At 42.2% G+C, this 14208-nt stretch overlaps 1 protein-coding gene across 1 annotated transcript in view; it reads left to right on the forward strand.

The window, feature by feature from the left end:
• Positions 1–14208, forward strand: part of Sntb2 (syntrophin beta 2) — an 89408-nt gene that overhangs the window by 49611 nt on the left and 25589 nt on the right. The window contains exon 4 of the mRNA XM_031336883.1: positions 8130–8340. Coding sequence (XP_031192743.1) covers positions 8130–8340 — 211 coding nt within the window. The remainder of the gene's footprint in view (positions 1–8129; positions 8341–14208) is intronic.

The following is a 14208-nucleotide window of genomic DNA, read 5'->3' on the forward strand; positions in this document are numbered from 1 at the left end:
TGTGAATGTAAGGCCAGCGTGGGCTACAGACTGAGTTCCAGTTTAGTCTGGATTATAGAGTAACTGAGTAAACTAGTTTCAGAAAAACCACAAAGGGGCAAAAAGCATCAGTTCATCTAGTGCTAAGAGTTACATGCATGCCTTCAGTCCACAGAGGATAGAAATGCTAATAATGAATCCTTCCATCATAAACCACTTCTGAGATAGATGCCAGTGTTGTTGCTGATGCTGCTTGAAGCTGGAGAAAGGAGCACAGGACAGAATTCCTGGGGCTGTGGGACAGGGAAAGAAGGAAGACTGAAGTGATGACTGAGAGTTCTGCTGCCTTTGCCATTATGACATCTGTCAGGACACAGCAACAGACTGCACCCTCCTTAGTTAACTTATATGCCGGAAGCATTTTCTAAAGACTTATTAATTTTAAACCTGCAGGTTGAGGTCCACACCTTTATTCCCAGCTCTCAGGAGGCAGAGGGAGGTGGATCTCTGAGTTCCAGGATAGCGATGGTTACACAGAGAAACCCTGTCTCAAAAACACAAAACAAAAAACAAAATTAACAACAAAACCATTTGTTTACTTATGTGTGTGAATATTTTGCTTGCATGTATGTCTATACCACATAAATCTTATTGCCCACAGAAGTCAGAAGAGGACACCAGACCCCCCTGGAACTGGAGACTTTTTCGAGAGACCATGTGGATAATGAGATTGAGCTTGGGTCCTCTGCCAAAGCAACAAGTGCTCTTAACCTAACCACTGAGCAGCCCACCTCTATAGCCCATATACTGGAAGCCTTTGATAATGACCAGATTTGAACCAAGTGTAGAGAGGAATTTGGAAGTGCTAAAATTATAGCAGACTATCTGTATGTGTGTTTGTAGCTCAGGAAACTAGGACAGGGATTGAGAAGGGAAAGTGATCTTCAGGGAGATATGAAATGGTAATGAATTACATGTAAAAGGGAAGCAGACAGGAAGATTCAGTTGGGCCAGAAAGAAAGCTAGCTGGAGGAAAGAGAGGAGACAATAGAGGGGAAGGGTAATTCAGAAAGGGAACAATTAAGAACAAAGTATGACAATGATCGTACGAAGATGCTATGATGAAGCCCAAAACTTTCAACTTAGCAAAAGTGAAACACTGCCTAATATTTTCAGGGAGGGGCGGTATAGCCTTCCTCCCAGTCAGATGATCCAGAGACTTGGCCATGACAAGCTGTATGAGGCTCGGTCTCAGGTGGCCAAGACTAGGGTAAAGATTCTCAGTCTTTTTTTTTTTTTTAACATTTTTTTATTAGATGTTTTCTTTATTTACAATATCTTGTTTCCCAGGTTCCCCTCCAAAAAATAAAAAAAATAAAAATAAATAAAATAAAATAAAACTAAAACAAACCCCTGTTCCCTCCCCCCTCCCCCTACTCACCACCCCACCCTCTCCTGCTTACTGGCCCTGGCATTCCCCTACACTGGGGCATAGAACCTTCACAGGGCCAAGGGCCTCTCCTCCCATTGATGACCAACAAGGCCATCCTCTGCTATACATATGCTGCTGGAGCCATGAGTCCCACCATGTGTACTCTTTGGTTGGTGCTTTAGTCCCTGGTTGGTTTGGTTGGTGTTTTATTTCCCTTATGAATATCGATGCAAAAAATACTAAACAAAATTCTTGCAAACCAAATCCAAGAACACATCAAAATGATCATCCACCATGATCAAGTAGGCTTCATCCCGGGGATGCAGGGATGGTTCAATATACGGAAATCCATCAATGTAAATCACTATATAAACAAACTCAAAGAAAAAACCATATGATCATCTCACTAGATGCTGAGAAAGCATTTGACAAAATCCAACATCCCTTCATGATAAAAGTCTTGGAAAGATCAGGAATTCTAGGCCCATACTTAAACATAGTAAAAGCAATATACAGCAAACCAGTAGCCAGCATCAAACTAGATGGAGAGAAACTTGAAGCAATCCCACTAAAACCAGGGACTAGACAAGGCTGCTCACTCACTCCCTACCTATTCAATATTGTACTTGAAGTCCTAGCCAGAGCAAGATTCTCAGTCTTAACTGCTGAAAAGGAATTTGTTCCTACTCTCACTTGAAATACACTTGAAAATAACTGTCGTTTTGTAAGACACAAAGGAGAAGAATTGTAGGTTGTGCTGTGAGGGTAATGCTTGCACTGTAGCATGCTCTAGAGAAACTGTGCTTATTTACTGGGATTTGGGCATCTGTCCTTTGCATAGAACAATATACAAAACTACCACCTAAGTAAACTTCCATTTTAAGACCTAGAAGACATGGATTGTGGCACATTGGCCAAGCTATTCGTTTTCTATATGCCTGTTTCTTTCCTCGTGAACAAAATAAAGATTCTATGGGGATTAAGTAAGAAAATTATTAGTTGGCGTAGTAAGTTCTTAAAATTGTGGAGGTACTGTCAGTTTCCCTTGGCTAAAATTGTATCTGCCTATGAAATTAAAACACAACCTCTTCAGCCGTATCTTCTAGAGCCATGTCAGGAAAATTGGGAAGATGGCTCTGTGGGTAAAGTTTTAGTTGCACAAGCATGAGCTCAGATCCTAGCACCCAAGTAAAAAGCCAGGTTTGGTGTATGTACCTGTAATCCCAGATCTTAGAGACAAGAGCATCCTAGGGGTGTGGTGGCTAGCCAGTTGGTAAGCTCCAGGACCAGTGAGAATAGACAGAATATGAGAGGAAGCCACCCAACGTCGACCTCTAACTTCCGTAGCATGCACAATTGCACACGTGTGCACAACACGTCCATCAAGGATAAAGGAATTCATATCTATAAAATCACTTGGAGCTCTTTAATCTGTAGATTTATCTAAGCCATCCTAAAACACATGTCAATTCTGTATCTGTGATTTTTAAAAATATATTTAATGTTTTACCTACATGTGTACCTGCTCACCACATGCATGTCTGGTACCCCACAGAGGCTATAAGAGGTCAGTGTATCCTCTGAGACTGGAGTTACAGATGATTGTGAACCTCCATATGGGTGCTGGGGCTCAGCTCCAGGTCCTCTGGAGCAGCAGACAGTGCCCTTAACTGCTGAGCCATCTCTTCAGTCCTGTCTGTCCCATCTTGATGGTTACCTGAGCGATTTTCAGTTTAGAGCTAGTTGTCATGACTATTTTGTACATCTTTTTTGGCCATGCATTTTTATTGCACTTGGGTAAATTTGGAGGAGTGGAGTCCCGTCGAATCATAGATGTGGCAGGGTGTGGTGGTGCATACCTTTAATTCCATCACTTTAATCCTAGCTCTCTGGAAGCAGAGGCAGGTGGCTTTCTGTGAGTTCTAGGCCAGCCAATGCTACATACATAGTGAGACCTTGCCTCAAAACCCAACAAACTGCTGGATGGTGGTGCATGCCTTTAATTAATCCCAGCACTCAGGAGGCCAGCCTGGTCTACAGTGAGTTCCAGGACAGCCAAGGTTACACAGACAAACCCTGTCTCAAAAACAAAAACAAACAAACAAAAAACAAAAAACAAAAAACAACCAGACAAATAAATGGCAGGTATGTGTTTGGTTTTAAAAGGAAACCCCAGGGCTGGAGAGGTGGCTCAACAGTTAGGAGCACTGGCTGCTCTTTTAGAGGACCCATTCACTCCATCACCCACATGTCTTACAGCCGCCTGTAACTCCAGTCCCAGGGGCTCAGACTCTTTCTGAACTCCATGGACACCAGACACACACGTGGGTACAAACACATACATGGAGGCAAAACACTCATACACATTAAAGAAATGAAATAAATTTAAGAAAGGAAATTTCCAGACATTCTTCCAATGACCGTGCCATTTTATGTTAAAACCTACAGCAGCCAACAGTATGAGTTTCCACTGCTCCATGTGCTGGCCAGCATAGTTAATGACATTGTAATACCATTGCAAATGGTTTTAACCATTCTGAGGGATGCAGTGAAATCTCGTTGTGGTTCATCTTTTGTTTTTATGTAAAATCTTTTTATGTAAAATGAAAAGGACAGCAGCTTGCTTTTATTATCATTATTTTACTGCTTTGCTCTGGCTCTGTGATTATAAAGCTGGTGGTATTCAGCTGTGAAAATGAGTTAAACGGAGGTTACTGCCTTGCCCACCCCAAGTGTCTCCTGCTTCTCCAAATGCTTCTGATAATCATGCAGTGTGTGTCATGAGATTTGAAAACTATTAGTTAATGATGACGTCCAGTGAGAGAACATGAGCCATTCCTTAGCAAGCAGCACTGTGTCCTGTAGGAATGTAGCAGTTTTAAATTGGCTCACAGTACTTCATCTTCATTTTGACTTTTTCAGTAAAAGGTAGACTTGAGATTTGTGACATATAAAAATCACCTGACAGGTACTAAATTTAACTCAGAATTTATGTCAAAGATATAACCAAACAGATATATTAATATAGGCTGAGCTTACAACCCCATGCTGCTGTCTACCTAAATATTGATTTGACTTGTCTAATGAAACTAGAATTAAATTTCCCAGGAGTTCCTCAGTGGTTTGACTAGATTCCAAAACCATTAACCTTGTAGCTGCCTCCTCATTTCTCCTATGGGCTCAGTTACTGGCAGACTGCCTCCTTGTTTGCTATTCACAGAGTTCTCATTTTAAATTTTCATTTAAAACAGCTCATTTCAAGCATTACTATGTTGCTTTTATCAGTTTAAAGGGCTACTACAAGACAGACTCCTCTGGATCCTAGACTCAGTTGTGCTTGCAAGTTTATTTTCTTTTTTGCTTATTTGTTTGTTTTTTGTTTAGTTTTGTTTAAGACAGGGTTCCTCCGTTGTAGCCTTGGTTGTTTTAGCTAGCTCTATAGATAAAGCTGGTCTCCAGCTCAGAGATCCACCTGCTTCTGCCTTCCAAGTGCTGGGATTAAAGGCTTGCACTACCAACGCCTGGCCAAAGATACTTCATCTATTTGAATCTTTTTTTTTCTTTTTTACAAGTTATTATTTCTTACCAGGCATGGTGGTACATGCCTTTAATCTCAGCACTCTGGAGGCAGAATCAGGCTGATCTCTCACTCACTCAGTTCAAGGCCAGGCTGGTCTACAGAGGGAGTCCCAGGACAGCCACAGCTACACAGAGAAACCGTGTTTTGAAAACAAAATAGTATTTCCTTTTTTATAACTTATTTTTATTTTTTCTGCACTAGTGTTTTGTCTGCATGTATGTCTGTGTGAGGGTATCAGATCTTGAAGTTACAGAAGGTTTATGAGCAGCTATATGGGTGCTAGGAATTGAACCCAGGTCCTTTGGAAGAACTATCAGTGCTCTTAATTGCTGAGCCATCTCTCCAACTCCTTTTATTGTTTTCTTAATTTGTCCACACTCCCTTCCCAAGAAGCTCAAGATATCCTTTTTTCATAAGTGCTGATGGCCCTGCCACCAAACAACTTCCTGCGCATTCGTCATCTGAGCTCTCTTGCCATAGTGTCAGGCTTAGTCAGTCGTCTGTTATAGCAGATCTATTTTCACTCTTTCCGTTATTTATAATTATGTTAGAGAACCTACCTGAGAGACTGTCTTGGGACTGTATATGGTGTAAAGGGTTTTTGTTGTTGTCCATTTTTTTTTTTTCAGAAAGTGATCGTTTTGTGCCTAGAGAAGGATGAACTGATTTCTATCTTTAGTGTTAAGTAGGTCAGTAGGAGGAGAGAGGGAAATTTCTTGCCTGTTTCTTGCCAGTGAACTTTAGCATATGTCTAAAGAATGTTAGGCTGGCCCCAGCGACAGAGCAATGGGGTGGAAATAAATAAGCCCTTCCAGGAACGGTCAGCCCAAAGCTGTGCTGCTGCTGCTGAACTAAGAGTGGCTCCTCCCAACCAGTTTGGTGGGAATGAGAATGCCTTGGACTCCTGCTGCTAGGAAGAGGTCAAGGCAGTCACTGGCCCCTGAGTGTGGAGAATTCTGTTTGTTTGAGACACACTATATCCTAAGCTGTCCTAGCGTTTGCATATAGCCCAGGCTAGCCTCAAATCTCTTGCAGTGTTGCCTTAGCTGCCTGAGCATAGGCTCCAACCATACCCGACTAAGTGCTTTTTGGTTTGGGAGTGGCTTTTTGTCTGTGTGGATTGTTTTGTTTTGTTTTTGCTTGTTTACAGTGGTGTGAATTGAATTTTGGGGTTTTTTTGTTTTGTTTTGGTTTGGTTTGGTTTGGTTTTGGTTTCTGAGACAGGGTTTCTCTGTATAGCCCTGACTGTCCTGGAACTCACTCTGTAGACCAGGCTGGCCTCAAACTCAGAAATCCACCTGTCTCTGCCTCCCAAGTGCTGGGATTAAAGACGTGCACCACCACTACCCAGCTCATTTTTAAGTTTTGAGTTATAACCCACTAAGCCATTCAGGCTGGCATGGAGGTCACAGTCCTGTCCCTCTCTGCAGTACATACTTATTTGAGTCTCACTTTCTGAGACAACCTTGGCATTTAGGGATTGTATAGTAGACTGGCTGGGATTTGACTTCCCCTACCCATTTAGTTCGGCTTTCTATTGTTGTGATAAAACACCATTATAAAAAAAAAAAAAAAAAAAAACCGATTTGGGGGCTAGAGAAATGGCTCAGCAGTTAAGAGCACTCTTCCAGAGGTCCTGAGTTCAATTCCCAGCAACCATATGGTGGCTCACAACCATCTGTAATGGGATCTGATGCCCTCTTCTGGTGTGTCTGAAGGCAGCTACAGTGTATTCATACACATAAAATAAATCTTGAAAAAAAAGAAAAGAAAAGAAGCAGTTTGGGGAGGAAAGGCTCTATGCCATCTTAGAACTTTCAGATCACTGGTCACTCAGGGCAGGAACTGAAGCAGATGCCATGGAGGACTGCAGCTTACTGACTTTCTCCCTAAAGCTTGCTCAGCCTGCTTTCTTATATAACTCAGGACCACCTGCCTAGGATGTGGCCGTGCCCAGAGTGGGCTAGACCCTCCCACATCAATCATCAACCAAGAAAATGCCCATATAGGCTTGCCTATGGAGATATTTTCTCAATTGAAGTTCCTTCTTAGCAGATGACCCTAGCATGTGTCAAGATGACTAACCAACTAAAAAGACCACTTTTCTAAATCCCTTGGCTCTTTTCCAGCTTCCCAGTTGTTGTGGGGAGCTCTCTACGCTTACAGAATTATTATTTAAAATTTTTAAATTAACTTATTATGTGAGTTGAAGCATGCCACAGTGTATGTGTAGAAGTCAGAGAGCAACTTGCAGGCATCTGTTTCTTTTTCCACCAGGTGGGTTCTTCAGATCAAAGTCAGCCATTAGGCTTAGCAGCAAATGCCCTTACCTGCTGAATTGTCTCACCATCCCTAGATTTGGTTTTTGCAAAGCTTCCTTAGGGGAAGTACTAGATTTATAAATGATCTTACCACATGGAACCAGTTTGATACGTGTGCCCAGAAGTGTGAAGACTTCTACAGTAGCCCTCCATTGGTTGCCTCTACTCTCACAGAAGTGTCTTGTAGGGCAAGGTCTTTATAGCAGCAGTGGCACCTTTTGTGACTTATAACTTACATTAACTCTTCATTTTCTGCCTTCCCCATTAGACTGTAAACTCAATTAGGGTAGAAACTGTTTTGTTTTGTTTTGTATAGTAATGTTCATCTGTAATTCCAGCACTTGATAGATGAAGGCCAGAAGAGTGAGGAGGGTTCAAGGTCATTCTCAGCTATATAGCAACTTGATGTCAGCCTAGAGTACATGAGACTCTCTTTTACACACACACACACACACACACACACACATATACACACACATATATACATATATACACACACACATGTATGGTGTGTGCGTGTGTTCCTTCATAACATCTCACCTGCAGTGCTGAGCAGACAGTAGGTCTGTTTCTTTGACACATAGAAATTAGGGGAAAGTGAAATGTCCCACTAGTGATCATCCCAGTAAAACAGAAAATCCAGTAAGTCCTGATTATTGTCCATCCATTTGTGGTTTTCTCTGAAATCGGACTTTGGGGAATTAAAGTGTCTCTATTAGAAAAAAATATTAGACTAGATTTGCAGTGAGAATGTTAACTGTGGTTAGTGTGATGACTTCAAGCCTAGCTCATTTTTCTCTTTTCTCTCCCCATACAGATTGATAGAGCTGCATTCTCCTGATAGCAGGAACACCTTGATCTTACGCTGCAAGGATACGGCCACAGCACACTCCTGGTTCATAGCTATCCACACCAACATAATGGCTCTCCTCCCACAGGTACTGGCTGAGCTCAATGCCATGCTTGGTGCAACCAGTACAGCGGGAGGCAGCAAGGAAGTCAAGCATATTGCCTGGCTGGCAGAGCAGGTAGGTGGGAGGCAGCACAAGGTTTTACTCATCCCCACTCAGAGTTAAAGTACCTCCCTTATGGCATATATCTAGACTATTTCTATCTATGCCTACCTACATAATCTACCGTCCTCTCTCCCTCTCTCCACTCCTCCGTGGTGTGTGTGTGTGTTTGTGAAAGAGAGAGAGTTTATGTGAGAGTATGTCTGTATGTGTTTGTGTATATATGTGTGAGAGAGTTTATGTGAGAGTATATGTGTGTGAGAGAGTATATGTGCGAGTGTATGTGTGTGTGTGTGTCTGAGATAGGGTCTCACTATATAGACGAGGCTGGCCTTGAACTCACCGAGAACTGCCTGTCTGCTTCTGCAGTGCTGGGATTAAAGGCATGTACCACGATCTACAGATACACGTACAGATTATGTGTCACTTGCTTCCTAAGTATCCACATGGCAATGCTTATGTTTGTCTTTTGTTTTCTCTCCCTCACTTCCTTTCTACCATTTAACTACTAGTTTCTAATCATCATCCCTAGTAGCAGAATTAATCTTGATGGTATCTTCGCACTATAAATAAAAGAAGTTTCCTGTTACCATTTCTCTTTCTAAGCAGCTTGAGATGCTTTCTGTGATTTAGGGTTAGGGCTAAGGGACTGGATGATGTCTCAGTGGTTACGAATGTTTTCTGTGCAAGCATGAAGACCAGATTCAGATACCAGCACCCACATAACAAGCTGAGCATTGTACAAATGCCTGTAACTCCTGTTCCAAGGAATTTTAACACCCTTTCCTAGCCTCTATACAATAAATAAATCTTTAAATGGGAGTCTGGGTCTGTGTTAATAGAAATAGCAACATGCTTTGACTCTGCTATAATAGCAAGCAACCAGTCTCAGACATCATGGGAGTAAATTTTAGTAAAATTTTAAAAAACGGGTTGAAGGGCGGATTTGATAGTTTCTCCATGCTTTCTGGAGAGTATTGGCAGTGACCTCAGGGGCAACAGTCTCTAGTTTATATTCTTGCACTAGAAGAACTTAAAGTATACAAAATATATAACTCCTCAGTTATAACTCCTCAGTGGGGTACTTGTCTGCTACGTACAAGGTCCTAGGTTTAATCCCCAATCCTAGAGGAAAAAATATACAAAATATTTTACAAGATATTAAACAAGATTCAGTTTAGTTCATAACTGACAAATGAAAAGAATCAAGAAAGCCTGAGTGGGTGCTGAGAGCAGAGCTCTTAGAACCCAGGCTCAAACAATAGGGGGAAGTTCACATATAACATCGCAGTACACATCCCTCGCTGTCAGCTGGGACACAAGCTGGAAACCTGAGCTCAGGGTGCAGTGAGCGGTCAAGTGCTGCCCCTGCTGTGTGTTATCTCTGAATCCTGGTGTACCTGTGTGTGCAAAGGGCTGAGAAGGGGCTGTGCAGATCTCAAGTTGAGGATAATTTATTTTGTCTAAAAATGATGTTGGCTGTTCCCATTAAAGTTTCAATTTGGAAGCCAGGCAGTGGTGCCATGCGCCTTTAGTCCCAGCACTTGGGAAGCAGAGGCAGGCAGATTTCTGAAGCATATAGTAACATATATGAAGCATATAGTAGCAATTAGAGCACTTGTCTAGCATGTACTGCTCTTCCAGAAGACTTGGGTTTGATTCCCAGTGTCTGCATAGCAACTTAAAATGATCTGTACCTCCACTTCCAGAGAATCTGATACCATGGACATGCAAGTGGTATACAAACATGATGTGAGCAGAACACTCATACACATAAAAGAAATGAATAGAAAAATTAAGTTCATATGTATTAGGGCTTTCTAGAGTCACAGAACTTATGGTAGTCTCTATATAGTAAAGGAATTTGTTGATGACCAACTCCCAGAATTTGTCTGTAGTCCAACTCCCAACAATGGTCAGCAGCAGCTGTGAATGGAAGTCCAAGGATCTAGCAGTTGTTCAGTCCCACAGGGCAAGCGGGCGGAAAGAGAGCCTTCCTTCTTCCAATGTCCTTATATAGGTCTCCAGGAAAGGGTGTGGCCTAAATTAAAAGTGTGTGCATCACGCATTTAATGCCAGATGACCTTGAACTCGGAGATCATCCGGCTTTAACCTTCTAGGATTCATAGCCACTATGTCTCAAGATCTCCATGCCAAGGTCCAGGTCAGAAACTTGTATCTCTCAGCCTCCAGATTAGGACCACAGGTGAGCCCTCCAATTCTGCATTGTAGTTCATTCTAGATAGAGTCAAGTTGACAACCAGGAATAGCCACTACATTATATCAATTCTTTTTTTTTTTTAGATTTATTTATTTTTAGCCAGGGGATGATGGTATGTACCTTTAACCTCAGAATTCATGAGGCAGAGGCAGTTGGATCTCTATGAGTTTGAGGCTAGCCTAATCTACATATTGAGTCCGAGGATAGGCAAAGCTACATAGAAAAACCCTGTCTTGAAAAACAAAACAAAAAAAATTATATTTTATGTGCATTTGTGTTTTGCCTCATGTATGTCTGTGTGGGAGTGCCATGATCTTCTGGAACTGTACAGACAATTGTAAACTGTCACATGGGTTCTGGGAATTGAATTCGGAACCTCTAGAAGAACAAGCCAGTGCTTTTAACCACTGAGCCATCTCTTCAGGCCCTTCTATCAGTTCTTATATTTGGATCATGATAGTTTATAGAGTCAGGGGATAGTGACAGCTCATGGCGAATGTTAGTTATCCACCTCTAGACCTCAGATTGTTGCCAAGACTTACTAACTTAAAGTAACAAACATGGACTTCATGTAGTTTCTAGGGTTCAGGAATCTGATAAGGCCTTAACTAGGTAGTTCTTCTAGCCATGGCTATCTCATGAAGATACCATCAAGCCATCACCCAGTGTGACACTCATCTGTAGGAATAAGATCCCATCTCAGAGACAGAGAGATTGATTGATAGGATCACAGGGTTTCAGGAAAGGATTAATAATATCTTTCAATAATATTTAGTGTTACCTGTTTATTAGAAAATAAAATGTAGAAAGCTGATTGTTTGGCCAGGTATATATGTGTGGGTATTGAAACACAAGCGAGCTGAAACTCCCATTAGTATCCCCATTTTCTCTATCCAGAAGCTTAGAAGTGGAACATCAAGGCTGCTGTGCTGATGCCATAACAGAAAATACATACTGTGTGTAGCAAGCAGCATTTTGACTCCACTGAAAACAAACAATATCCTTAAACAGTAAGGCAAATAAGCAAACAGAATGAATAAAGTTGAGGGTCCCCTCATCATGGTAAGTAGAAGAGAGTAAAGATGTCCTTTGAAAACTAGGGAATTCTTGAAAATCCAAAGAAGGGAAGGGAGGAAGGAAAAAACAAAAAACCAAGGACTTGCACCTTCGGCTTGCCTTTAATCCTGGCTCCCAGGACAAAGAGACAGGCAGACCTTCCATGAGATCTATATAGTGATCTTCATGGTGAATTCCAGGCTAGCCAGAAATATATAATAAGATCTGTCTCAAGTCACTAATACTTATTAAAGGACTTCAGCTAGTGAGATGGCTCAGTGAGAAGTGCTTGCTGTACAAGGCTTACAAGCATGGGGCACAATGGGGCACATCCTTTGACCACACTGGCCCTGTGGCATACATATACACAGCACACACACTCACACAGACTTGACAGCTGGGCAGTAGTGGCACAAACCTTTAATTTTAGTACTTGTGAGGCAGAGGCAGGTGGGTCTCTGAGTTACAGGATAGCCAGAGCTAACAGAGAAACCTTGTCTCAAACAAACCAACCAACCAACAACAGACTTGGAGCTGGATGTAGCGTACGTGGCTGTAATCTCAGCACTCAGAAGGTAGAGGTAAAACTCAGGATTTCATGGACAACCCTTAGTAAACAGTGAGTTCTAGGCCAGCCTAGGCTACATTAGAACCTGTCTCAAAAACCTTAAGTGCTCAGAGCTGTGGCTGTAGCTCAGCTGGCAGACTGTTTTCTTGGCATGCATAAAGAAAGCCCTGGGTCCCATCCCCAGCACTATAAGCTAGGCATATCTGCAAACCCATACTCCTGACGTACAGACAGGAAAATTAGGAAATTTAAGACCTACTTTGCTACTTAGGGAGTTTAAGGACAATCTGGCTCCAAGAGACCCTGCCTCTAAACAGGTAAGAAGTTTAAAAGAGCCAAACAACCAACAACACTTGTAATGTTTTTTTTAAATGTGTGAGTATTTTGCTTGTATATATGTGAGCCTGGTGCCTAAGGAGGGCAGAAGAAGGTGTTAAATCCCCTGGAACTGGAATTATACAGATTGTGAGTTGCCATGTGGATGCTAGGAACTGAACACAGGTCTTTTGCAAGAGCAGTAGTGCTCTTAACCACTGCACCCTCTACAGCCCCAAGAATCAACACCTTTACAAACTGTAAATTAAACAGAATGTTTTCTCCCCGACTCCCTTCTCCCTCTCTCTGGAAATTGGACATTACTTCCGGTGGGCCTCAAGTACGTTCTTTGGGAAGAAACATGTTTAATGTATAGAATCTGGTATACCCTTTGAATTTTTCTCTTGTAATTTGGTGGAAATTTTCATTTCTAAAAATAAGATTATTGGAGTCAGGATGTAGCTCAGTTGGTGGAGTGTTTGCTTAGCCTTGGGTTTGAACTCTAACACCATTTAAATTTAGCATGATGATGGCTATGTATAACCCTGAAGGTACTCTGGAGGTAGAAGTGGGATTAGAAGTTCAAAGGCATCCTCAGCTACATAGCTAAGTGTGAGGCCAGTCTGGGCTACCTGAGACCAGAGGTAGAGGAAGATAAATTGGGAGTTACCTTCCTTCCCTCTTGGGATTTTGGGGATCTACAGGATTTGAGTATCACCCACACAGCCTTGGACACGGGGTTAGCACTGAGACTCCAGAAGCTGCTTTGGAAGCTTTATGATCCAAAAAGTAAGAATATCTTTTCTCTCTCTTTTTTTGTTTTTTAACGTGTGTGTGTTTGTGTGTCTGTGTGTGTACGTGTACGTGTACGTGTGTGTGTGTGTGTGTGTGTGTGTGTGTGTGTGTGTGTGTGTGTGTGCGAGCATGGGGTATGTGTGTACATGATGCTTGTGGAAGACAGGGGCCATCCTAAGGGAATCAGTCTTCTCTTTCTACCTCGTGGGTCTTGGGGATTGAACTGTAGGGTTGAAGCAAGCACCTCTTCCTGCTGAGCCGTCTTCCTGGCCCTCCCTGTTTGTTTTGTAGAGGAAGGATTTCTATAGCTCTAATCGGCCTTGAACTTTCTGTGTAGCCATAAATGACCTTTAATAGCTGGTTTAATCCTGCCTTCATTTCTCAACTGCAAGCTGGGCTTATAGACATTATGCCTAATAGCTGGTATTCTTCCACCAGGTTCCAGCTAGCCAGAGATGAGAATCTTAGAAAACTAGGGTGCACTGGTTGTCTCACAGGCTAGACTTCATTTCCCACTCCTGGAATCAGCTGTAGCTTTGGCTAAGAGAGAAGAGACCCAGAGGTGTGTGGTAGTGATGCCTTTAATCCTGGAGGTGTGTGGCAGTGCACTCAGGAGGCAGAAATAGGCAGATCTCTGTGAGCTCAAGGCCAGCCAGAACTGCAAAGTGAGACCCTGTCTCAAAAGAATCAGAGACCCTGAGTTAAATGTTTTTAGTACACATCAGGCATGGTGGTACATGAGAGCCTGAGGCCAGCCTACTATACATAGTGAGTTCCAGGGCTAAATAGAGTGACCCTCACTCAAACCAAACCAAACCAAAGTTACAGCTCAGAACCAAATGGTTTAGGCTTTTTCAGATTTGAGGTGTGTGCTTAAAATACTCTGCCACAACTAAATTACCTGCAGAAGTCCTTTCTTTCTTTCTTT

Source organism: Mastomys coucha, unplaced genomic scaffold (genome assembly GCF_008632895.1).
Source record: "Mastomys coucha isolate ucsf_1 unplaced genomic scaffold, UCSF_Mcou_1 pScaffold22, whole genome shotgun sequence".
NCBI lineage: Eukaryota > Metazoa > Chordata > Mammalia > Rodentia > Muridae > Mastomys > Mastomys coucha.